We start from the raw sequence: 27,021 nt of genomic DNA on the forward strand, positions 1-27,021 counted from the left end.
AGTCCACAGTGCAACAATTTAATAACTAAAGCATTCAATTCATATTTTTGAAAATCCTCTTTTTCAAAATCAGATAAAGGTTTAGGAACTACCTCGTTTTTCTCATTAGTTTTGGTTACCTCAAAATCACCATACTCAATACCGCGCCAAACCTGGTAATTTTCAGCCTTAATAAATATCTTCATCCCGTTCTTCCACTAGGTATAGAACTTACCATTGAACATAGGTGGACGTTGGGTAGAGTACCCTTCTTCAAGCTTCTCTTTATAATTCTTCTCTCCTTAGGAACTTACTGGGCAAAGTTATTTTCTTAAATGAGAGAACCGTGCTCTGATACCAATTGTTAGTTGAGACGAACACTACAAGAGGAGGGTGAATTGTATGTGAGTTCCTATTGACTACTTTTGCGGAATTAAAACAGAATATAAAAGGAACTTAGCAAAGCACACAAGATTTTACGAGGAAACCTTCCAGGTTCCAATTGGAAGTGAAACCTCTACCCTCCAAGGGATTTCAAACGGCAAACCAATCCACTATAATAGGGCAAACTCTCCTAGTTACAACCTATTATAATTAGACCTTTACTCACAAGTTCCTAACTGAACCTGCTACTCGATAGGACCCTATCCTACCCAACCTAAGTCCCGGACTTAGATTCACTCAGCACTCCCTGAATGCTCACACTCTCAGCTTCAACCTTGAAGCTTACAATCTGTATGCAATAAGCTAAACACTCACCCAAACCAAAACAATACAAACTCTTTGACTCTAATATGTGATAGGAAAGCTACACATGGAATCCAAAACTAATATGACAAAGTTTAGACTTGGCAAACTTACACTTTAGAGCTCTCTTCAGATTCTTCACGCATAAACTCACAAAGTTGTGCAAATTATGAATTCTACTTTATATACAAGAAGTACTCATATCAAAGTAGGGTTTTCAAAAAGATGGAAATTATAAAACTACCATTTTCATAAAAACACGTTTTATGTAAATCTTTTGTGAAGAAAATCTTTTTAGAAAACTTATCAAAGATATAATTTATGAAAAGAATAATATTATGTAAAACCGGATTTTAAAAAATAAAATCTGTTTATAAATTAAAAACTTATCTTTTGTAAACTACTATTTTTATAGCATGTCAAGCTTTGTCACGCCTCTAATAAATTCCATGCATAAAAACTTTCCTAACATATTTACAACTATCCTTAGAAAAATAAACTTAACATAAACTTATATATTCTAGGTGGATTGTCTCGTCAATTGCTGTAGGTTAAGGATACTTGGGCTTCACGCAGACCAGGATCAAGATCCTGCTGTCCTTCACTCTCCAGCTCCTTGCTGGAACTTCGCAGGCCAAGTTCTTATGGAACTTGTTGTCTTCTACGCAGACCAAGTTAATCTTCTCAATTTGTTGTCAAGCTCCTGTTAGGGAACTTCTCTTGGTGTTCCTGTTAGTGAACTCAGTTAGTTCCATTAAGGAACTCCTCTTCTACTTTCTTTAACTTTCCTTAAGTTCTCCTTGAGTCTTCATAGGCAGGTTACTCTTCCACTTCCAAAGTCAACTTCACTTGTTCTAGTCACAACACTTAACGAAACTTAGTATTAGATGAAGTTTGCTTTTATCCATCATCATCAAAACTCTTAAGCTTCAACACCTTCCCCGACCCCTCCTCGACCATCGCTGCCCCTGTTTCGATTGAGCGAAGTTCGAATAGAAGAAAAACGAGAATTCGTTGGATTTCTTAATTGGGGTTTTCTGGGGTTTGAAGGGTATTGATGATGAATAATTAGGGTTTATGAGCTTGGAATTAACGGCAATGGCTGGTTTAGAGGAGAAGGAAAGGTGAAAGGGATTAGGGGAAGGTTTTCCAGGGAGGGGGAAATATTTTCGGGGGGGAGGGGGGTATGACGGGCTCCGGGGGATTCCGACAAGGTGATGGCTGGGCGGTGGGGTGGCAGGAGAAGTGGGAAAGTGAAGGAAAAAGGGATTGTGTGGTGGTGTTGGTGGTGGTGCTGATTCCCTTTGGTTTTTTTAAAACAAACAATACATGGAATGGAATGGTTTTTCATTCCATTCTCTTTCATTCCCTTCGTTCATTCCATTTTGTTTACCCTATGCGAACCAAACGGCCCCTAAGTACACAAAATCATTTGTAATTAAATCATTTGTCAATCCAAATTATAATTTAGAACTTTTTTTAAATAAATTCTTGAAAAATACAAATTCATATAAATAAAATTATTAAATTTCATTTACAATACATTTAAAAATACGGGGGATTACAACACTATCCCATAGAGTAGTAGAAACTGGAAGTAGAGTGTATAAACCATTGTGAAAAGATCGAACTCTTAGCCTTTTGACATGTAGTACACCTCTGAATCACTTGTTGCACATCACTAAGAATGTTATCGTTTTGAGGAAACAACATTGGCGCATGAACCACTATTAATCATCAAATTGTAAGCTCTACCACTCGCAAGTATTCTAGTGTAGAGATGTAGAATAGGCTCTCTATTTGTTCCACCTCCGTGATCAATGGTGTAGACTCAACCCTAAGAATTCTTCTAAAAATCAAAGTTTCTTTATCTGGCATCATTTATTAGCACACTTGATCATCCTACCTATCTTCATTCTCATAATCCGACTATCCCTTTATATTATCTTCTTCCTTTATATGATGTGTTATTAAAGCTCTTTGCTCTTCATCTTCTTTCTCTTGTTGAAGCCAAGCAAAAAGAATTTTCTGATCCTTTGGAATGATCTTCACCTTTTGGAGTCTTTAGAAATATCACCAAACCCTTAACATTGATAGCATCGTTTCTTTGCAAGTGCAGCTTGTTCAGGACAAATCATTATTCTAGCTTAGGCCGGGCATTTACTATTGTCCAAAATTTGAAGAATAACTTCAACTAGCATTCAAATGAAGGATGAATTACCCCTTTTACTTCTTAAAAGATCCCTTTGGACTGTCCCTAGATTAAGTAGAAAGAACCATCTCTTTTTCTTGCCTTTCGAACCTCTTAGCTAATTTAACCTCAAAACATGAACAAAGAAGAGAAAGCTAGAAGTTTCAGCTTTTATGCAATAGATGTTTTAAGTCCTCTCACAAACCTACCAATTTTCATCTCTTCTTTTTTCATTCAAGTTATAAAGCATGTACAACTTATTAAACTCTTAGCATATCCAGTCACACTACTTTTACTTGTTGAATTAAATTAGATTAGGCTTAATGAACAAATTTTGGATATTAGTTAATCAACAATTTGTATAAGAAAAAACTAAATACCAAACACTTATTATAATTTTACATTTTTACATCAAATATAAAGTTTTGAAATGCCTCTTTACTAATATATTTCTCTTATAATACGCTTAATATCTTGAAAATAAAGGCCGTGTGACATGCAAGCAATGTCATCCTACGGGATTTCCATAGTATTCTTGCACGAAACTCTTTATTTTTCTTGTCAAATTCAAGTCTTTCTTCTTTGTCGCCTCAATAATTTCCTTTTCAATCATCATCTTCATTGTTATAGAAATTTTACATAGAATTATAAGAGATATTTCTCTAATAATTTTTTTTTTTTTTTTTTTTTTTTTGGAACTTAAGTGATGTGAAAAAAGATTTATTGAAAAATTGTATTATATTAGGAGAGATTAGGGAAGATAATAAGGGGTCAAAGAATTGAATGATGAATGTGAATAAATGGAATTGAAAGATGGAGGGAGAAAATGAGAAGGTTTAGGAAATTCAATTTGTTACATTAAAAATGAGATTACAAAATATAAAGAATTATTGAGAAATAAAGGGGGAGATGAAGAGAATTTCTTTGAAAACATAAGGAAAGGGGTTAAGGAAAGAGAATGATTATAAAGAAAGGTGAAAGAGAAGGAGGACACATGGCAACTTTGGTTAGTGTTTTTAAATACTAAGTCTAGATGATGAGAAAAAAGAGAAAGTTGTGGTGTAGCATGATGTGGTATGCTCCTTTTTCAGTATTTTGGTCTTCGGATTTGGGTTCGGGTAATTTTGGAATTTGACCATTTTTGCGATTTGTTTTTGTTCTTAAGAGTTGGTTTTGGCTTGTTATTTGGGAGTTATTGCTTCTTTAGACTTGTCCGATCAACGAATTAATAAAAGGTTATTCATTGGTAACCTTCGTTTCAACTTAGCCATCGATGGATTTTCAATTCATGGATTAGAAAATTCCTTATAATAACATTGCTCTCCCGCATGGGGACACCCAAAAAGATTTTTTTTTTTTTAGGAGGTGTTTACTCCGTGTTTTTTATATATCACACTTTGACCAGCACATAATTTTAGGCAATTAAATGGACTTAAATAAAATAAGAGGTAAATGAATTGTAAAAGAAATATAGTATGGTTAATAGTTTATTGTAAACTACTCGTAGTAAGTTTGGATAGGGATTATGAGAGAATGGAAATATAATATTAAAAAGTAATTCTTTGCTAAAAAAGAAAGTGTAACACTTAAAAAAATACGACCCCATTTGATAAGTGTAACATTTTAAAAAACATGAAGGGAGTAGTTTGTTAATGGTCTCTTCCTAGGGTCTAAGGTATCCATAGTTAAAGGAATCGAGTCACATGTAAAAGTAACTCAGTTTGTATTATTAAGTCTTGGTCTTCTTTTTCACCTACCCTTTTACCCAACGTTATAGATTCTTGGTGTCTTTTTGAGCTCGAATTATTATATGCTAGTAACTATGTACTATATGCACTTTTATTCATTTTCCAGGCTCAATGGAAGATAGGATACGTAGTACAAAGCAAACAAAGGGTAATATCTAGTACCTCATGAAGCATGTTCAAAGGCATATCCACGGATTTCAAACTGATTGTTTCTTGTAAGGAATTTGCTTTGTAATTTTAGGTGTAATCTTTGTAACATTGAAGCTAGTAAAACTTCTTTGAGTAGTTTAGTTAACTTAATTTGTAGTGTGTAATACTTTTATTCCATCTATTAAGCATATGTCAAAAAAAAAAAAAAAAAAAAAAAAAAAATTATTTGTGGGGGCATTGCAAGGTAAACAATAAGTTCAAAATATACTACTTCCGTATTTTAGTCTAATGTAACAAAAGAATTGAAGATTAGTTTTGAATTCTCAGAAGTCAAGAGGAAGAACTACTTTCCCCCTCCAATTCTCTTAAATCTTTCCATTTGGAAATTTTTTTCCTGAAAAAAAAAAAATTAAAATCAGAACAAAGATCGAAGAACAAAAAGGATAAGAAAAAGTGACTTTCCGGATTAAAACACTAAATTTTTTTTTTTGGTTTGGTGCATATTGCATAAGAGGGCCAAGCCCATTACAAAAACAAAGACTAAACTACTACACGTAGCAAAGCCACCTTAATAACATCCTCCCGAAGAAGATTCCTTATTTCAGTCAAAAGATCATCACAATAAGACACCTTCTCCTCTTGGACGACTCGCATATTAACTAACTTATTGGTTACGTTATTACCCTCCCTATAACAATGAACAGTATGAAAACTACTATCAACACTAAATTAACTATCAATTAAACTCAATATCCAACAACATTGCATCCCATTAACATGATCATGGAACAATACCGTTTATGCACTAGGTAGTATGATATTTTTCATACTTGGCATGTAAGGTGGTGAGCTGGTCACACATCAATTAATGAAAATACCAAATAATACTTTCTCACTTGCTTTAAACTGTGTTGTAAGTTTTATTCGATTAGCTATCTCAAACCTTGTGAAATTCCAAAAGCAATATTCAAAATTAGAGTGACCCCAACTACCACAAAAACCCTGTTTCCTTTGAACTGAATGAAGCTGATGTGAATTGAATTGAATTTAAAAACATAATTTTGTTAAAACAAATAGGTAGATAGTGAAACATTGCAGGCAAACCTAATTCGCCAATATAGCAATTAATGACGGCAGCGAAGATAATACTCGTATAAAACATTGAAACGAAAAGACTGCACAACGCTATAAGCAATGTCAACAAACACTAATGATTGTCATTACCAGAGCAAAAGGGAGACCGAGAGTTTTGTAGATTTACAGATATGTACACTTTTGTTTGTGACTTAAGAGGATAGCAAAGGTGGTGAGAAAAATTGTGTACATACGAGACACAATGCTACTAACCACCACCACAGAAGTCTCTAGATGCTGCTGAGCTAAAATCATCCAAAATTTCAACAGCAACCATCCCTACCGGAAGGTCAAATCTGGTCCATGATGACATGTTTAACATAGACCAAGTCCAACTGCAATTTGTTTTTTTTTTATGAAACATGAAAGAAATCTCAGTTAATTAATGAAATACAGAGTACTATATGAGAAAATTCGTGCGAGCCAAAGAAAACAAAGACCGATGTGCAACAAGGAAGTAGCACTTACAAGAAAGTAAGATGTTACTCGACTTCACAGCAAGTTTGGAGAGAGTTAAATTCTACACAAGTTGTCGAAAGCTAGAGCTGCAAAAGACCAACTACCTCATTTTGACTTCTCATTGGCCATTATTTTTTTAATCTGTTCTTCTTGTTTCTACGACAGAGTTAAACAAGTATATTAAATATATGATCAGCTGAAGAAATAAAATAAGGCATAGTCCATAGAGTTCTGTATACCTTGTACAACATCTTCCATGACAATTCTGATCTTTCCTGAAGTAAGCGCCACTCAAGTGCCATTTCGTATTCAAGAGTATTTGGCTGAGCAGAATGTGAAGTAGACACGGCATCTCTCTGACAAAGGATTCAGAAATAAAATATGTTAATAATTGAAAAGAGCCAGAGCGACTGAAATTTCATAACCAAGGAGAGTAGTGAGAAATGGGGATACGGAAGGTCAAGTAAAAATTGATGCAAATGCAAAATCCACATTACCGTTTCCCGCTGCATTTGGTGTCTAAGTTTATCAACGATCAGGTGACCAGGAAACTGAGAAGGCTTTCCAGGAAAGCATAAACCATATCTACTGCCAACAAGAGGCCTGGAAAAAAAAAATCAACAAGTTATGATCTGGCTATCAAAGGCATCAAATCAAGAGTTATAATATATGCTATAAGCCTATAACCATAAGGGAATAATAGTTAAAAGCACATTTGAGATTTACAAGCAGCTAGAAAGTATATCTAACGCTTCAGCTATTCAAAGTTCCTGTAAATTGCTGCTAAAAGTAATTTTGTCCAAAATCCAACTGATGCACAATAATATAAATCAAATGCAACATGTTACAGCTCATAACTTTTTTTATTTTTTAAAATTATATTAAAAATTTATAAATCACTAAAAAAACCTAGTAACAAAATCTCATACTTCCTTTGATCTTTTAATATTGCACCACTTGCCTTTTAAGGAAGTTTCACAAATATTGCACCATTTCTATTTTAGGACAAAAAAAAATCTATGTTCACACTACATATACCCAAAATACCCTTGCTTTTTCACAATTATTATTTAGCCTATGTTTACATCACATGGACACTTTTGTATTTTTACCTTTCTCTCTCTTCCTTTTTCCCACCACCAAAATTATTGTGCCCAACTGGTATGGTGCAATAATAAAAAAACGGAGGAAGTATTAATGTTATCTTTATAAAGGCAAAACAAATATTATGATAAACATTGTCGCACAAACAAAATAAAGGATTTATTTTCAATCATAAACCCAACTATATTTAATTTTTCCAAACTGAATTAACGGAAAGTAACTTACACAGTTTTTCTCTTTCCTTTTACTCACTCTATAATCCCACACTCCCACTTCACATTAACTAATTAAGTACATCAAAATCAGCAATCACACGTTGTTTTCTTAATCTTTTGATTCATATACAAAAGTACAAAACAATGCTTCGCTTTTGTTTCCTTTGGCTTCATCTCCTCCTCCACTCCTCACTCTTCAAATTCAACATCTCATTGCATTCATTCACATCCATTTTTTATTTCAAAAAAATCAGCCATAAAAAAATACATTCCCTCTCCTACTTCACTTTAACAAGTCATGTCATAGAGGACACAACTCGTGTTCAAGTGTCCGAAAAAACTAATAAAACAGACATGATTATTCGGCGTGTCCAAGATGTATTGTCAAGAGTCACGTGTCTTACACACCAACATGCCTGTTGGGTGGCGTGTTCGGGTATCCTAGACTATAAGTAAACACATAAAATGTATCAATTGAAACACACCTTCCATTTTGGAGCATTAAGCACTCTTTGTCCAACCTTTTTATGATCTTCTCTGCTAAATCCCGTGTTTTGAAGATGACAAATGCTTGTCCTGCAATATAGTAAATTAAAAAAAATAACTATAAATTGAGTTGAAAAAGGCTTCATCGCAAGGTAACATTCTTCACCATGAAAAATAATTTTAGATACTAGTAGTATTGACACACCAAAACGTCGACTAGATGTTGCATTATGTTGAACCACCTTTGCATTGCAACTTTCACCAAAACCATGCCAAACTATATTCTGCATACAATACAGTTCAGAGATAAATAAAGATTAAAAGACAATATTCTAGAGATACATGTATAAGAAATTCCAGCTACTTCCTACAAATTAATCTCCTTTCCTTTCCATTAAATGAACGCAAGTGCAAGCAAAATTGCACACAATTTTCGTAATCTCCCCCTCTAGCAATCTATATAAGGTAGCTTAATGTATTATCCAAAAAAAAAACAAAACAAATTGTTCATAAAGGAAAAGGTGTTAAAATGATCAATAATTAATCACCAAAACATTTCAATGTATGATGGCGAGATAGAAAAGAACTTAGTGGAGATGAAGATGATGTGTATGACAATGGTGATACAACATACTAGTGATTTAGTAAGCAACCTAATAAGTTAAGAAAATCTATTTTACTCGGACATGGATACCTAACAATCTAACATGGGTACGTGTTCAAGTGTCCGGCTATTTCGTGAAAATATGCCAAAATTTTGGTGCAATATGAAGTTCCAAGTATACAAATGTCTTCATATTCTTGTCTTCTAGTGATATTTTAGTAAAAAATTTAGATTCTTATTATCAATTAATGCATTAATATATAACTATTACCCTCTCCAGCCTGGAATCAATTAATATTTATTTAATCAAAAAAAAAAAAAAAAGGATGTGAAAGAGAGTGAGACCCCAATGTTTTAATAGCACCTAGATCTCAAATTTTGGATCTAGGCATCCGTTTCTAATGAACTGGATTTGGATCCTTTTTTGAGATCTAGATTCGATACAAATCAGACCCTTAGATTTTTTTTTATATTTTATTAAGATATTTTCTTAAGATTGATATATTATTTAATTTGACTTTCTAATAAAAACTAAAAATAATTTAAGTGTTTCTTGTTGTGGTCATATTTAGCTACTTTGATTCTTTTGAAATATTTTATTCCTAATTTTAAAACTTTTGTTTTTGTTATTTTGGAATAATGATGGTTTGAGCATATAAATAAACTAAATTAACATAAATATAAATTTTAAGTTTGATTTTTATAAACAAAAATATCTAAAATAATTTTTTTTAAAAAAAAAAAATCGAAAAACAATTACATGCGCATCTCAATCTGGATCTACATCTATAAAATGAATCAGGATCGAATTCGACCTATTGCCACCCCTAGCTGAAAGAAAGATGAATTATAGCAATAATCCAAGTGTAAAAACAAAATTGAAACAATTTTTAAAAAATAAAAAGATAACAAAATTGTAAATGCTAATACTAAGGGAGTATGTAATACTACAAAAAAAAAAAAAAAAAAAAAAAAAAAAAGGGTTGATTGGATACACTTGTGCGCCTCCACTTTTTGAAAACAAAGATGGGATAAAATTGATTAGTTTGCATCTTTATGATACAAGTTGTAAAGAAGGTCGTTTAATAATGTAACAAAGAAGATCTTCAATCCTTTGAAGTGCAAAGAATATAATAGACACAACAAAATCAACTTCTTGTCAAAATACTCTACCTCGACATCGGAGGAGGTGAAGGTTGGGTCCAAGTTTTGAAGTAGAACAAGTCTTCCCTGATCATGGGCATCTTTCATCCTTTCTTCCCAAGGCTGAAAAGCATATATATTTTGTCAAATCATTAGAAAAGTAAACCGGAGATAATGCAATATGATCATATAGAGGTAAGAACATTGTCTCATCAAAGAGTTAGATAGTGAAAAGTACATATTTTATAAATTTTGGATTCCAAACTTCCTACCTCAACTAAAGTCTAAATAAATATACAAGAGCTACTCCGATGTATTGAAGATTCTTTTTACATACGAGGATTGGATATTAATAATGAGACTCTAGAATCCCTTCTCTAGAAGACAATTTCTCTTATGCCTTATTTAGCATCCACAAAAAAAAAAAAAATAGAGTTCCCAATCATGTCCCTTTGAGAGACAAAATTTATCCTTGTACTTTAAGTAGAGATGTCAATTCAGGTGTCCGGGTTAGGGTCCGGGTTAGGTGGGGCAGGATCAGGTTGGGTCTAATTTCAAACTTGAGTCATGCTAAATTATTATGTCCATGCGAGTCGAAATCTAAATCGGATATTTTTCAGGTTGGTTTCAAGCAGGTCGGTTGGGTTAAATTTTGACACCTCTAAATTCAAGACCATTTGGATAACTCGAATCATCTTTCTTTGCCCAATTACCCCATTGTTAAATTATAATTCAGACTATGCACTTATCTAAACCGAATCTGACTTAGACCAAAACACCTAAGTGGCTAAGTTTCAAATTTTCTTGGACTGGAAAGTTAAAACAGAATAAACCACACCAAATTTCAATATAAATGGAAAAAAAAAAAAAAGAAGGAAGAAGGAAGAAGAAACTAATCACAACTTTTTAAAAATACAAGTATCTACTATGTACGAGATTTCAAATATGCTCAAGAAGTTCAAATATGCTATTTGGTAGAGGTCTTCGAGTTTCTGTCGAGATCACTTCCTTGTTTAAATGTACAATGTACAACTGCATTGAGTTAAATTGTTGCTTTTTCAAGCAAAACGAAGATCCTTTGGAGTGGCTACAAGCGAATTGTGATGAAGTTGGTCCAAATACAAGTTATACAACATTTAAGAATAATCAAGACACATTACATCAATTAAGGTTTTTGTTAATTAGCGATTTTTGAGTTCCAAAAGAGGGGAGAATTGATGTAGTATGGACATGAAAAGTCAAAGGAGAAATAAAGAATGCAGAGAGAAATAAGAGAAAAAGGGGAAAGGAGGCAATGAGAAAAAGATAGGAAATAGGAGTCTTGGAATAAGGAGAGAGAAATAAGGGAAAGTAAGGCACACATGAGAATCGTGAGAGCAATGTAGGTAAAAGTGATAGAGCATCCACATTAGTGGGAGTCAAGGTTCTCCATTTTAGAAAAAATGGAAAAGAAAACCTTCCCACCAATGTTTTTGCCTTCCCATATAATAAATTTAGTTGAGGAGGTAAATAAAGAAGGAATCATCCCAAACAAATCAGTAAAAGGAGTGGTCCCTTAACAAAAGTTAGGAGGGAGAAAAGGTGGTGGGGCATGGAAAAGTAGGAGGTAGAAGGTAAATGGGGAGGTTAATGAATGTAGGTATGAAATTGTGAAATGGGAAAGATATGTGATTAAGTTGGTGGAAAGTGATGTGGACTAATGAGGTGAGGAGAGATAAATTAAGGGGATGTAAATGAATGTGGATGCTCTTAGACACCTCCCATAAAATACATAATATATACAATAAACCGAGTTTCTAACTAGGAACCGGTTTTAACCCGGAATCAAACTTTTCTTTGAACTGGAAATGGACAGGACCATCCAGGCCCATGAGTGAACACCCCATAGCCTGGCCACTACCACCTCCCTTCCCTCCCCACCACACACACACACACACTCTAAGGGATATAGGACATATTCCCTCATTCCTTTTTATTTGTTACATTTTGATTTACGGTCTCCAATAAACATTTTTACCACGAATGTGTACAGTTATATGTGATTAAATATTATAAAATTTTGATATTTTGAAAATCATTTCAAATTGAATCTAACAAGATCCTACATGATATAATTTGAAGTTTATAATAGTTAGTTTTGAAACAAACAAAATGGATTGGAGGATGTACTATTCTTCAATAGCATGGTAACCTTGTCTGTCTCTTCTTTTGGTGGGCTGGGCCTGTACGTTCAAATCATAATACTCATATGATGCATATGCACTCAAGAAAGCAAATAGGGAGAAGATCAATCAGAATTTAGTTTTTGAATTTCTCTTTTCTTTTTCTTCTCTTTACTTCATCAATTTTCACAAATAGGATTCCTTATCTCTACACCAACATTTAAGGTACCCCCTCTTTACCTACAACCAATGCACATAAAACAAATGACCATAAGTGTTTCTCCTTCAATCAATATTATTCATTTGGACAATTACAAAGACATGGCGCCTTTTCAGCTTTCTGATATCATTCTTATTAGTAAGCAAATTTTCCTTATTGTATTCTTTCCCTTTTTGACCTGTTACAGGTCCGAACCTTCTTTTATTCATTGCTAGTGATACTTCCACTATTATTTTTTTTCATTTTTAGGGGATTTTTACATTTCCACTCAAAACCTCTATACAAAAAAACTGTCTCTCCACATCTTGCTGAAAAGTGACCCCTAGTTTCATTGACTTAGGGTTAGGGGTAAACAAATTTACCACCAAGTGCCACCCAGTATAGAGAGAATAAAAAATCAGCAAAGAATGAACAGAGTAAAAACATGTACCAAGTCTAGTTTCTTTAGATAAACTCATTTAAAGAGTGCCCATAGGATTAGTATTTATTATATACTAATAATAAATAAAAAGCGAAGTAATTCTAACATTTAATACTCAAACAATAATTTCCAGATCATACAGAGAAGCTACCAAATTTTAACACTCGTACAAGTAACAACTATATAGAAAGACATATAACCAAAAAAAAAAATTAACAAAAAAAAAAACTGGTATGATTCTATCAAAAACCGCTTCATGTTAATTTAAAAGAACAAACACATTTTCTTCTAACCCCCCCCCCCCCACCCCCAACCTAGGACCATATCCTTATCTATGTTCGTTCTATTTAGTTTACTAGTTCACAAAAGCAAGTTACCATGCACATTATTAAATTCAAGAATATTCCACCTATATAATACATAGTTAATTGACGCTTCCATGTAACCAGACAATTTCTTTGTTCCATATTTGTTGACTTTTCACTTTCACCACTATTCACATAAGTTACTTATGATTTCATTTTGTGATTTATCCTTAAGAAAAAACATAGTCAAATGGGGTCTAATCTGATCTGTCTCAACGTCTATTTTCAAAATATCAATTTTTTTAATATTTTGTTGTATATAATTGAAGATATTATTATTTGAAGCTATGAATTGGCAAATGCGTCTAAATGAAATGTGTCAACTGATATGACACGAAGGAAACATACTTTTATTTATTTTAAAATGTTTAAATATAGTTGTGCAAGTATACAAAATATTTTCAAAAAGCGAGGGAAATTAGCAAAACAAAATTTTAAGAAAATGCCAAAATTAAGATTGAAGAAGAATACTCACACTTGCTGTGAACCATTTACTCCGGTCCTGTATAAATAAGAAGACGCATAAGATAACATCAGCACACTTAGCCAAACCTTGGGGCATCAATATAAGGATTTACAGAAAAAGCAAAAATGTCATCATGAACAAAGAATCATCAATTGAAACACAATTACTAAATTAAAAATATCTTAATTGTAATGATCCAAGATTCCAAGATTATACCTCTAAGACCCATAATGGTAGGCAGTCCTTTAATGGGCCCACATAAAGACCACTTAAGCTTAAAGAAAAAAGGTTTGCTGCTTAAGTAGAAGCATTAAACTCTTATAAGTTGCTCACCATCTAATGTGGGACATTACACCTGATGTGTCTCAAAGCGCCATAGCTCAAACGATGTGATGTGCTCATTGAAACCTCATAGATTAAAAAATAAAAAAAACACACACACACAGCTTCATACTTCTGGCTCACCTAAGATCTTAGACAATTTATAATAATTGTTTTAACTTCATAGAGAATCATAGGGCAGCGTTGCAGATAGAACAAAGAGCTCAACCTGAGGGTTGTGGTACCAGAACAAAAAAGTCTTTGAAAAAAACTAGCTGATAATTATTTAGTATGGATCTTGGGATCATAATATGCTATGAGATAATATATTGTATTCAACGTACAGATTTTCTACCTTTTATGTCATAATTACTTCAAACAATTGGTCATTCTTATGTCAAAAATGTAGCACTCTCTATTTAATTACGCTAGGGTGACAGAAATTGGGAAAGTGTGTTTCTTTAGGGAAAAAGTGAGATGACGATAAAAGTAAATAAATTCCTCTACAACTCTCAAACCGAAGATCCAACTCCTTGTACAACATGCGAGCAACCCACATTGTTAGTAAGCTAACATATTCACAAAATCACATCACTCGGACGACCAATATCCTCGAACTTGTATTTTCGACCATCATATCTTGATGCCTTGATTTTGATATAGGGTTTTTGTAGCTCTGTTGCGCCAGTTTTCCATGTCAGAGCTCGCCATAAAAGGCAAAAACAAATCCACACCGTAGGGGTGTTAACGAGCCGAGTCGAGCCCATGCTCAGCTCGACATTGGTGGGCTCCGGCTCCGGCTCGGCTTGAGCTAGATGAGCATGAGATCTCATATTTACCTATTTTTATAAATTATTTTAATAGATAACATACTCACTCAAATAAGGCCCTCATATATGACAAAAATCCCTAGTCGTCAATAGATAATCTTAGGTTATAAATTATTTTATAAAAATAGATATTGATACAAAAAAATTCAAGTCACTTATTAAGGTCTTGAGCTGAACCCAAACTCGAGTCGAGCTTTAAACGAGTTTTGACCAAGCCAAGAATCGAGTAGTTGCAGGCTCACCTCATTAACACCCCTATCCACACCATTCTACTCAAAATTACAAAAGCCCAAAGTTGGCTTGTTAAGATCTCAAGCCGATACCAAACTCGTCGCTAAGTCAAACTTTGACCAAGCCAAGTATCGAGGAGCTGTCGACTCTTGTCGACTCGTTAATACCCCTATCAACACCATTCTACTCAAATATACAAAAGCCCAAAGGTTTATAGTATGTTAATTTGGAAAAATTAGGTGGCATACTAGACTAAATTATTGAGGATTGGAGCAGACAACCTAAATCGAAGTTTAAGAGGGGTAAAGGAATATTAAGTTACCTCTATTCTCATTATACTATTCCTCATTATTCTATTCTTTCACTCTCATTATACTATTCCTCCCCATTCTATTCCTTCATTCTCATTATGACTACCTTTCCAAATAGAACCTATGTCACCTAGACCAAGGAAAATGGCACTATGTATTAGAACATGCGTATCAAACAACTAAGCACTTTTGGGCTAATTAAACATATTTAGGGTTCAAAGGTACACATTTTACATATTAAGATCAATCTCACTATCTATTTTGATTTCTCTCTCTGTTCTATTCATGTGGTTTGACTCAATGAGTCTAGAATGTATGCTTTAAGGTTGACCATAACCAGGTATTTAAAACATTGGATTCTCTTTGGGTTAACGAGACAATTTTTATTTTATTATCTTACTCATAATAATTGTGCTTTAGTCTAATCCTTTTTTCTACTCCCTCTTTTTTTTTTAAGTGCCCCACTTCTCAAAAATAGTCGTTTTTTTAAGTGTCCCACTACCAAAAGTGGAAACACCACTCACATTATACAATATTTCTCTCTTCCTTTTAACCCCACTATTATTTTATAATATTTTCTCGATCTCACATTATTTCTAGTGATCCCCATTTATATTTCTCTCTCTTAAATTTCCAAAAAATTTATTCCTAACTATACCCACTCATATATTATTTTATTATTTTGCCTAAAACTATGTGCCCAAGGGTATGGGGCACTTAAAAAAACGGAGGGAGTAAATAAAAATGGGTTTGCCTACCCTAGCCTTACTTGCTCCCAGAATTAGTAGCACTCACTTTGATCAACAACATTTTAAATAAGATAGTTGATTTAAATATCTTATAATGTGATAGTTGGTAGTGAAGCACATTTTAGTAGTAAGCAAAGTGATGCCAAATTATATTGTTAGTGGGTAAGGGGTCATGTTGTTTGACGAAGTAAGTAAAAATATAGCTCAATGACACTTTTTTGCCATCTTTAAGACTTAATACTCTAGGATACATACATGTAACAAATGAAGCACGTTTAGAAACCTTAAAATCATATTTTTGCAATTATGCTAGATGATATAATTTTTGAGATACAAATTAAGCTACAATCATCACTTGATAAATATCCATACGTTCGGGCTCATGCTCAAGAGCACAGAGGTTCAACAAATAAAGAGTAAATCTTACTAAAGCATGCAAGGAAAATGAACATAGAAGAATTACGTTGATTTTTGGATATGGAATGGACAAAGAAAAAGAAAAACAATTATAGATAATGATGCCAAGATAAGAGAAGTAAAAATATTCTACGCACGAGAGAACCAACAAAACTTACAGGTGGTCGTTGAGTGACTTGCTTAACACAACCATAAGCTTCCTCATCTTTGGGATTCTTAATGAGTGCTTTACGCAAATTATCATTGGATTTATCCCCTACCATGCTATTGGACTTTAGCTTTTTTGAAAGGCCATTACTTGTACCAGCTATTTTCCTACTAAATTTGCCTTTATCATCAGTTTCAGCATCGCCATTAAAAGATTGTGAAGCCTTATTAGCTGAAATGTAAAGGGCAGCAGACCCCTCCTTATCTTGGGATTGTTTGGCAGATACGTCAAGCAGCTTGTCATCAGATTTGTCTTCTGACTTAAGCTTTTTAGAAAGGCCAATGCTTATAACATTGGATTCTTTGATCAGCCTGCCTCTCTTATTAGAATCTATACCAACACCAACAGCAGATTGAGAACCCTTATTGCTCACAACAGTGGCAGATTTTGGAGTGCTAGTCCCACCATTGGCACTTGATAGCAGATCAGTGCCAATAATTTTGATTTTTTTGAATGGCTTGTCATCAGAGTGATCAGACTTCACTTTTGCACCAGCAACAATAGCCTGGTGATTGTCCTTCACTAGTTTTGATTTTTTGTTGTCAGCAGCAGCAACAGGTGGAACCACACCTTTCTCATTCACGTCATTTTTCTTGGAATCAGGTGCTCTTGATCTTTTTTGCCCACTAGAAGCAGAGGCTGCTTCAGTAACAGGTAAAACCACTAGACCAAGACCATCAGGTACATCAGCATTGCCATCTCCTTTCAAACCTTTATCATCGTAATTTTCATCCTCATCTACTCCTTTAGGATCTTTATTGACCAGCATTTTCTCCCTTCCTGCCACTAAATCGGAATTATCAGGTTCATCAACATCAGTGTTTCTTACATGATGACGTTTTGACTTATCCAAAGAACTTTTTGCCTCTTGTTTATCTTTCAGCAATAGAGAGCCTATACTGGCATCACGCTCCATAGTACCATCAGCCCCAAGAATATATTTATAAGAAATCAATGATTCCTCTAAACACACAGCGGTATTCCCACTATCTACCACACAAAGATCAAGGGACTGGAAATCATTTTTGTTTAATAACAAATTGACTGTGACAGACAAGCAACAGAAAAAGTGTCAAGAAACATAGAATTTCTCACAAGATGGAGAAAAAAAAAATCTGTTAGGCACAAGAACACACCCTCAGTCATGGCTATTGTTTCACCCAGTGTATCCGAAACAGTATGATTTTGGACATCAAATGTGCGATAAAATACATGGTGCGCCATCTTAAGTTCTTGAGCTGAGGGTTGCCGATTTCTCTCGTCTTTTGAAATGCAAACAACATTGCACTTCCCAGCAATTGCTTCCTGAATTGACAAGAGCAAAATCAGCATCTACGACCAATTGAAAGTGGCCAACCAAGTTTAACATGTGATCTTAATACTTAATGGGATCCCGGAGAATATGCATTTAATTTAAGCACATCCAAAGGATCGACTTAGGGCCAAAAAAGCGTAATATTCAAGCATCACACGCCTCGCGTGCTTAGATTGCATTGGCTTTCCCTTAAACCGCAACGCAAGAACTGGAACATAATGAAATCCAAAGAATAGAAATTTATCGTTTGATCTTGAATTAGGTAAAACCCAACCATTAAAGTTGAGTTCACACAAAATAAAATGGCAAAAGAAGGCAAACATTCCCCTCATGTAGTTTTCCACCTTGGAAAAATAATACTCCTTCTGTTCCAAAATTTTAGTCCCACTTTCTGCTTCGGGCGTTTCAAAAAGAAAGTCTCACTCTCTATTTAGATCCCTCACATGACCTCCTTATTTTCCCATATTACCCTCATTTTAATGGTCCCCATGCAACTATGTTACTTGAACTGGGGTACCCATGTCCGACACGCGTACATATCTAAGTATCTGACTCGGCTATTTTATGAAAAATTTCCATGATTTTGAACTAAAATGAAGTGTTTAAGTGTCCTACACATATCCGATGTCCGAGTGTCGAGGGTCCAGGTACTTGAGGTGAAATGAAGAGTCCAAGTAACATAGCTATGTTAAACTTTAATGATCCCAATTAAAAAAAAAAAAAAAATGGTCCTAATGCACTGGCCCCACCGTATTTTATTCCAAAACAAAAAGGATGGTCCCAATGTATTTTAATGGTCCTAATGTACTTTATTCCAAGAATAACCCTTTTTTAAATTTACGTAATGAAATGAAGGGAGTATACGTTAAAGATGAAATAGAATAAATTTTCCACCTTATCAACAAGGCGCCATCGAGCAAGAAAGAAATAAGAAATTTCCCACCTTACTAAAGTTGAAGTGAGACAAAAAGTACAGCGGCATCGAGCAAGAAAAAATTTTGTTTTTGATATGTAGTAAAGAGATATAAGAGTAACACCAAGAGGATGTCACCAATACAAAGGACAAAAATATCATGTGCTTGAAAAAAGGAACGAAATCAAGAATAATGAATATCCCTCGAAAACTAAATTTTGACTCCCTATTGATAAAAAAGTCTTAAAAAGGGCACTTATAACCTTGACTAACGGGTCAGAATAGTAACTAGTACTCCCTTCGTTTCAAAATGATTTTCTCACTTTCTAATTTGTGTGTTTCAAAATGATCTTGTCAATTTCAATTTAAATTCCTCACTTATCCTCATTATTTTCCCATATTACCCTCATTTTAATGTTCTCAATCCCAAAAAAAAAAAAAAAAAAAAAAATGATCTTAATGTACTTTATTCCAAAATAATAAGTGGTCTTTATGTACTTTATTCAAAAAAAAAAAGGATGGTCCTATTGTATTTGAATTGTTCTAAATGTACTTTATTTCAAGATTCTTCCTTTACCTTAATTTACACAAAAGATTCCAAGTGAGAAGATCATTTTGAAATGGATGGAATAATTTTCTACAATTTACTCTTCATTGTACATGAAGAAAATTACTAAGGAAAGGTGACCAGCAATTAGGAGTGGTAATTTTAATCAACAGCTAGATTTCGATTTGATTTCAAGTCGTAAAAAAAAATGATAAATGGGAGTTGTTTAGGTTCATTGCATACGGGTTGACTTCAAGTCGGGCTGAGCCAAGAATTGCCCGCCCAAAATGTAAGGCTCTCAAAACCTCTTTGTAAAATGAAAAATGAATATTAAAGAAGATTTCCTTTGAAAATGAGCGAGAAATTGAGAGAATCCATCAAGAACTTAGTTAGCCCAACCCCCTTAAATCAAAATGTGATCGACTAATCTCAAAATCCAATCACAAGCACAATCCAACTTCAAACTTCAACTTGACATTTGAATCTAGCCAAACCATACTACCAAATGTTACATGCGAGTGGTAAATAAATGTCATTGCATTTAAGGTTGTGTACAATTCTCATTAAGAAATACATTTATCATCATCTCCAGTAGGATTTGTACAAAGTCCTCCACGCGTCTTTCGGTGCGCAAAAGCCACAATTACTCCAGAAGCATGCTATCATCTAGAGTTCGACCCATTAATCTCCCAACCTCCCCATCATTCTCTACAAAGAACAATTGCTTATCCACCGAAAGAAGAAAAAAATAAAAAAAACCAAGATCGAATTAAAAGGCATCAACCTCTCATCTTTCCATCATCCTTAGAGATAGACATCACCATTACTCGAGCCAAGTGCTTTAGTTTTAGAAGGCATGCCAAAGGCACAAGGTCCATGGAGCATGGATCCAAGGAAAAGCCACACACCTCTGGTAGGAGATACACACTTGTTTCCAAAGATTCTTATAAACAAATTCAACATAACTTCTACTTTCCAAAAACAGGCCACAATCATAAATGATTAATAAATAAAACCACTATTATGGAAAGCATAAGTTAGGAAGGGAAAAAAAATTAACATAATAAATAAATAAATATGTGTGCATAGGGGTGGGGGTAAGGGGGCTATTGGCATATATCTAAATTTTCGTTTTCATAAATACTAATTAACATTATGACGGATCTGTCAAGACCCCAATTGATTTTTTTTTTCTCATAAATAAGCGTACAACTTCAAATCAAGTCCAATAAACCAACCACACCTTAAAAATTTGAGGTGAAGAAAACATAGCCTAATAGTGAAGTGATAATTATGAGAACTCGATTTTGAGAGTTTAAAACAAAAGAAAGATCAAAGAGATGTGTCATTAGTCATGGTTGTCAATATTACACACTAATTGTGGGGGTCAATTAGGGGACATGACGTATTCACCTAGAGACACAACATATGAAAAGGGGTGCAAATTCTCTCTCTCCTCTAAATTTAGGTAAAGTAAGGCGGGGCTTTCACGCTACACATCTATGTCATGTTGAGTCCTTAAACCAAAAGAACAAACAAAGGGGGGGGAGAGAGTGAGAGAATGGGAGGTGTCACATATTCATAATTGTCACATTAATTCCTAGAGGCATCACCTATCACAAAAATAAGGAAAGAGGAGCTTTATAATTAGGTAACTATAATCTGGTAAGAACTTATAGAGAGGTGTGGATGGGGTAGGAGCATGTCCTGTTACTTAGCTACGTCAAGTTTAAGAGAGAGTACCAAAAAAGAGGAAGGGGGGGTGGAAGGTGCTTATTGTGATTTTTATGAGGGTTGTCACATTAATTCCTTAAAAGGGAAATAGAGGGACATCACCTATTCACCAAGCTTACTAGTTACTATCAATAGACAAGAAAAGGGGTGCCACCTATCTTTTTTCTTTATAATTAGGTAAGAACTTATACACGGGTGCGGTTGGGGTTAAAGCACAGGGAAGTCAAATCCACAAATTAGCCTTTTCTCATATTAAAATTTCCCTCTCTTCTTGATTAAAGCAACCAAGCTTGCGTCAACCATAAAACCAATCTAAAAGGCCATCAGGCACTTTACGGCTCACCAAAAGTAGCCTTGCGGCAAACCTATCAGCGCCCTTGTTGTAGATCATTGCACCTAGGCACTCTAAAGTGATTTGTTATCTCATTGAGACTCACCTTCGTACTTTTTACAACTATGTCAAGCGCCATTTTGTAACCGATAACATCATCATTATTGGCAACCTTACTTTGTGGAGGACATATAAAATACCAAATTCCAACATTACCAACCTATATATATTGGAACACAATTTTTTCGGGAAAAAAAAAAAAAGGTAACACTCCAAAGACATCATAAAATGCACAAAAAACTTAAGCATCACCTAAATGAAAGTAAGAAGCATCACCTAGATTTTCATTTATCAAAGGCTAGTGATTCCCCCATGCAAGACTTAGGTGAGTTGCTTCACCATGTGAACATGATACTAGATAACCTCCCCTTGTACTAAAGCCAATTTTATATTTGGAAAGAACTTGTTCTTTCAAGGTAATAGCTTTCATGTCATAATTATCAATAATGGAAAAAATGAATTCACTATCACATTTATTTTTGGGATGTGTCTAGGTTGCATTTCTTACTAAATTTTGTAAGGTGTACATGGGAATTCAAGAGTACTAGAGCAATTGGGACAAAGAACAAATATTTATGGCATGCTACTTCAATGACAATTTTGTGGTGCAATTAGTTTAAAAGGAATCAAATATCTTTTCTATCATGGGACTTGCTTTGGAAAAAAAAAAACTAATTTAGCTTCCTTGAGGGTGAGACAACACCAAGGCAATTTTAATCATAAGCTTGAACCATTGAAGCCATGGATCATATGGTATCCAACTAGCTTTGGAAAGAGGCATTAAAACTAGGGATGTCAGTGGGCGGGTCAAGTAGGAGACCCGCCCCAATAGGGCAGGGATGGGTCCCGATTTGGCGGGTGGTAGGGCGGGGATGGAGATAAAAACCATACCCGCCATGGATGACGGGACGGAGATGGATTTTAGGTTGTACCCACTCCGCCCCTTCCGCCCCGCTTCGTACCCGCCCCATCCCCACCCTATACCCACATTTATATATATTTTGAAAAAAAATTGTATATTTTTATACTATTTTATAAAAAAAAAATTGTGTAAAACAAAGTAGTAAATATAATACATTGTAATATACTTATATTTTAAAAAAAAAAAAAAAAAAAAAAATTAAAAACTTGTAATATCAACGAATTTTTTTTTTTTTATTGTAATCTATATTATGTAGTGATGTATTTGGGAGGCGAGGATTAAGCGGATCTTGGGTGGGGATTGGGTGGGGGCGGATATCCAAGTGGGAGGTGAGGCGAAGATGATTTTGGAATTGTACCCATCGGGGCGGGGATGGGGATGAGTTTTGGACTGTCGCGGGGTTGGGATAGGGATGGAGATGAAAATGTTAGGCGGGGATGGGGATGGGGATGAAAATGTTTGGCGGGGATGGGGATGGGAAAGCCAAAATCCGTCCCGCCTTGTTGACATCCCTAATTAAAACCTATTCATAGATATCAATAGGATTAGGTAGCTCATAATAAACATGGTTAAACAAAATCGGCAATCTCATGAAAAATGACCCACATCAATGATCGACTTCTGTATAAATTTGAAAAGTAGAAAATTAGTAATTTTATACTTCGTAGATAAAAAAAAAATAAGAAGAAAAATTGAAGAACATAGTGGAGTATAGTGGAGTAATAATGTAGGCCATATGTACATAGATGTTAGTACTAGCACACACTTCTTTTTTGTTTTTTATGTAGTTTCAACTCATGATAAGGGTTTCCTAATGCAATTTTTTTCCCTTAAAAATTATTACTACCACCTTCACATTTTTTTTAGCTTAATTATTGTAGATAGTAAATTTTAAAAAATAAAAAATAAAAAAAGTTTTTACAAGATGAGAGTGTGAGGAAAAAAAAAAAAAAAAAAAACTGGATAAAGTAAGAAAGGAGTAACAAAAAGGTGTGGGTGTAAGAGAAAAGTAATAAAGTACAAAGAGATTGTGTAAAAAGTGTAAATATTGTGGGCCACGAGGGGCAAGTTAATAAAAAGGGTTTGCTAAAAGTTAAATAAAGTAAAAGTGAGTAGGACAAAACAAACAAAGGTGAAAAAAAAAATTTTTAAAAAAAAAAATTAAGAATATAATAGAAAAAATTGCTGGCAAGGGTGAGTTTGTGGTGGTTAAATCATTAAAGCAAGAGTTTGTGATGGTTTGTAAGGGAACTAAACTAGTGGTAATAGTGGAAGTGATCTAAAGGAAAAGGCAAGGTGATTGGTTTTAAAGGAAATGAGGAATTTAGGGAATCACAAACCAGAGAATTGGATGAATCAACTAAAGTGAAAGTAACTATAAAAAAAATCTTTTTGAAGTCCCTCTAGTTCTCAATGTCCTACCCATTTTCAATGGCTCGAGTAAGAGGGAATACAAAGGGCAAGGGCAAAAGACCTAGGCATTTACATTTTTTAGAGATGAAAGGAAGACTAAGGTATAAAACTATAAATTATGGGTTTTAGTAGGTCTAATAATACAGTGAGGGTGGGGGTGGGGTAAGACAGAGAAAGAAAATTGCCAAAAATAATAATAAATAATATTCAAAAATAGGTTGAACAAAAAAAAACCAAATTGTGAGAGGAACAACAAGAAACAAAGGAGAATTAAAAAAATGGTTATTTTGTGAAAAAAATTACAATATTTCTTCTTTTTCTACTTGAACGCGTTAATCCCATTAATGGGGTCAGCTACATGAACCAACATTGTGGGTCATGCCAAGCGATGTGACTGGCGTACCGTAACCCTCCTCATTGGCAGCGTAAAAAAAAATTACAATATATAATCCCTAAATATGACTTTCTACTTACACTAGTCCCTTTTGAAGCCCCATATACCACATTAGAGATCTCCAATTGTTCACAAACATGATCTTCGACAAACTTCAATTCAAAAACTACGAACATATAACAAATAGAATCTTTGAAAATAAAGTAAAAGGTATGAGAAGAGTCTCGATAATATTACCAAGGGATTAATATTTGCCAAGCCTTTGCCAACACCACTCGCTAGAAATAGCTCATTTTCCAACACATTCTCACCGTTCAGATAATTTGATATTTCCCAAGGATAGAAAAACCAAAGTACTTTAACCTTTCTTGCATTAGTAGTTGTATGTTCCCAAATTTTGATAAGCTTACCGATATAAGGTTTGCCTTCACCTTCTTTAAACAAATATACGGAATCGTAGAGAAAGTATTCCACACCACCGTACGTAAAAGAGTCATAGAACTGCACCTCCTTCTTTTGGCCACCACGCCCTCTCTTTATACCCCAAGCGAAATCGATATCGCCAATTTCATTATCTTTTGCTTCAGACATTGTGAAACCTCGTTGTCTGCATCAGAATTGAAGCCCATGATTAAGCAAACAGGCCCGTCCCTGAGCCAGGGAGAAGAGGTCTAATTTCATAGTTCAATTCTAACATTGAAGGTTCTTCAGTACATTAGCAACCAAATTTGATTCAAATATCAAATTAGGATCATAATTTTAGGGATATTTGATCCAATTATCAAATTAGGCTCATAATTTTCTTTTCTAACAACATAATTGCTGGTTATGACCTTTCATAATCTTAGTAATTAGAACCAATAGTTAAGATTTTCGAACCCTAAACTTATTGCACTGACAATTTAATAAAATCAAATTGGATGAAAGATGAACCCTAAATTGTGAAATTGATATGATGATTACAAAAAGAAACAAACTTACCTTAGAAGCTGCTGAAAACGTGAAGTGCGCTTCAGTGGAGAATGTTGAGTGCGCTTCAATGGAGAACTGAGAGAGGGAACAGGAGGAGGTTTCTTTGAACGATTTCCCTAGAAATTGTTTAAATCAAAATTAATTCCTAATTTGGGTCGTTTAAAAAATTTATTCCCTGAATAGTGATTGGAAATAGCTACGATTATAATGGTGATAAAACTTAAAATTGGGCCCTATACAAAAAAAAAAAAAAAAAAAAATCTCTATCTTCCTATTTTCTCTCTCCTCTACTTTCATTATGTAAACATCAAGTTTTCTTTGATCTTCTCTGTTAGGTTCTTCCTCTCTCTAAACCCAACTTTTAATTGTAATTTTGTTTTTATTTTCTGGTTAATTTCACACCATTATGAATTTAAGGGAATACCTCAGCATTCAACCTCAAGAACTCCAATTTCATGTACTTTTTTGTTCTTCCTGTTTTTCTTTGTAATTTTTTGCTGTAGGGCTGTTAAAAAAACTTGCAGTGTAAATGGTGAGATTATATCAGATTATCGGTGGGATGGCTAACAAACTTGCAAAAAGAAACGCCAATACCAAATTAGCAATATTGGTTCAAAATACATGTAAAACCGCTATATTAATTGCGGTTCTACTCATAACCAAAAAAAAAAACAAAGCTAATATCCAATCCTACATGGACACCATTCAGGGAATAGATTTTTAAAACAATGCAAAGTAGGAATTAATTTTGATTTCAGCAATATTTAAGGAAATCGTTCGGTTTCTTTTTCCTTATTGAAATAATTAGAGCAATTGAATGCAATGGGTTTAGAGCCCGTTAAAAGCCCTGACCCGCCCCACTTATGAATGGATCGGTCCGTTTATTAAGCACGGAGTAATAGGGCCGGTTTTTATAGAGTCGTTCGATGATGGATTTTTAGTAGGACGTAGCGACTAGGGATGTCAACGGGGCGGGGCGGGGCGGGTTTTTGCATTCCCATCCCCATCCCCGCCTCACATTTCCATCCCCATCCCCGTCCCCATCCCCACGGCGGGTCTGAAAATTATCCCCATCCCCGCCCCGGCGGGTCCAACTCCAAAACCACCCCCGCCCCATCACCACGTGGATATCCATCCCCGTCTCAACCCCACGTAATCCCCGCCCCGTACCCGCCAACTCCCCACCTTAAATCCACCACAAATAACATATTTAAACCATTATAAAAAAAATAAAAAAATATGTACTACAGTCTACAGGCCTACAGTTAACAGCTCAAATAAAAAATAAAAAAAATTAGCAGTACATACTTAACATAATTAAAAAAAAAACACAGTAACTAATATAATACACTCTAAACAAATAAATGTAACTCTAAATTGTCTAAAGTCCAAATATTAAAAATACATAATAATAACTCTAAGCCTTCAATTATTCTGTGTAGTGCAAACTTCACTTGTACTGGAATCGATATCTCATGTTTCAAATTCTTCCACTAATTCTCCCACCAATTTAGCATATTCATCATCCTTGTATTCTCTACAATCTGAAAATTCAATGTGACTTAATTAAAAAAAATAATAATAATATTATTAATTAAATAAGATTTATAACCACCCACAATTAAAGAGACCAGAACAAGGGTAATAAAAATAAAAGTATGCCCTCTGTCCAGAACTTCAAATTAAATGAAATTATCAAAACATTTTCTAAACTAATATCAATATCATGCAACTCAAAAGTACAAGTAATTACATTATA

At 34.2% G+C, this 27,021-nt stretch overlaps 1 protein-coding gene across 1 annotated transcript; it reads right to left on the reverse strand.

The window, feature by feature from the left end:
• Positions 1–4,736: 4,736 nt before the first annotated feature.
• LOC110717040 (protein ANTI-SILENCING 1-like) lies at positions 4,737–25,516 on the reverse strand. Its single transcript, XM_021895677.1, has 12 exons — positions 25,272–25,516; positions 24,528–24,897; positions 17,798–17,966; positions 16,612–17,705; positions 13,604–13,630; positions 9,991–10,083; positions 8,419–8,497; positions 8,213–8,303; positions 6,906–7,011; positions 6,648–6,764; positions 6,418–6,564; positions 4,737–6,284 (listed from the first exon to the last, which is right to left on the reverse strand). The coding sequence occupies exons 2-11, from the start codon at positions 24,879–24,881 to the stop codon at positions 6,514–6,516; spliced, it is 2,181 nt and encodes a 726-aa protein (XP_021751369.1). The 5' UTR covers positions 24,882–24,897; positions 25,272–25,516; the 3' UTR covers positions 4,737–6,284; positions 6,418–6,513.
• Between the last annotated feature and the right edge of the window lie 1,505 nt (positions 25,517–27,021).

Source organism: Chenopodium quinoa, unplaced genomic scaffold (assembly GCF_001683475.1).
Source record: "Chenopodium quinoa cultivar QQ74 unplaced genomic scaffold, ASM168347v1, whole genome shotgun sequence".
In the NCBI taxonomy this organism is placed as follows: Eukaryota; Viridiplantae; Streptophyta; class Magnoliopsida; order Caryophyllales; family Amaranthaceae; genus Chenopodium; species Chenopodium quinoa.

Bases quoted from the DNA above. Each gene is read 5' to 3' on its own strand.
- LOC110717040 (XM_021895677.1), bottom strand. From the start codon at position 24,881: ATGTCTGAAGCAAAAGATAATGAAATTGGCGATATCGATTTCGCTTGG. The intron at 17,967-24,527 runs GTAATATTATCG...TTGTCAATTCAG, and splicing joins TGGCAAATATTAATCCCTTG to GAAGCAATTGCTGGGAAGTG. The intron at 8,498-9,990 runs GTAGAGTATTTT...TATTGTATGCAG, and splicing joins TCACCTCCTCCGATGTCGAG to AATATAGTTTGGCATGGTTT.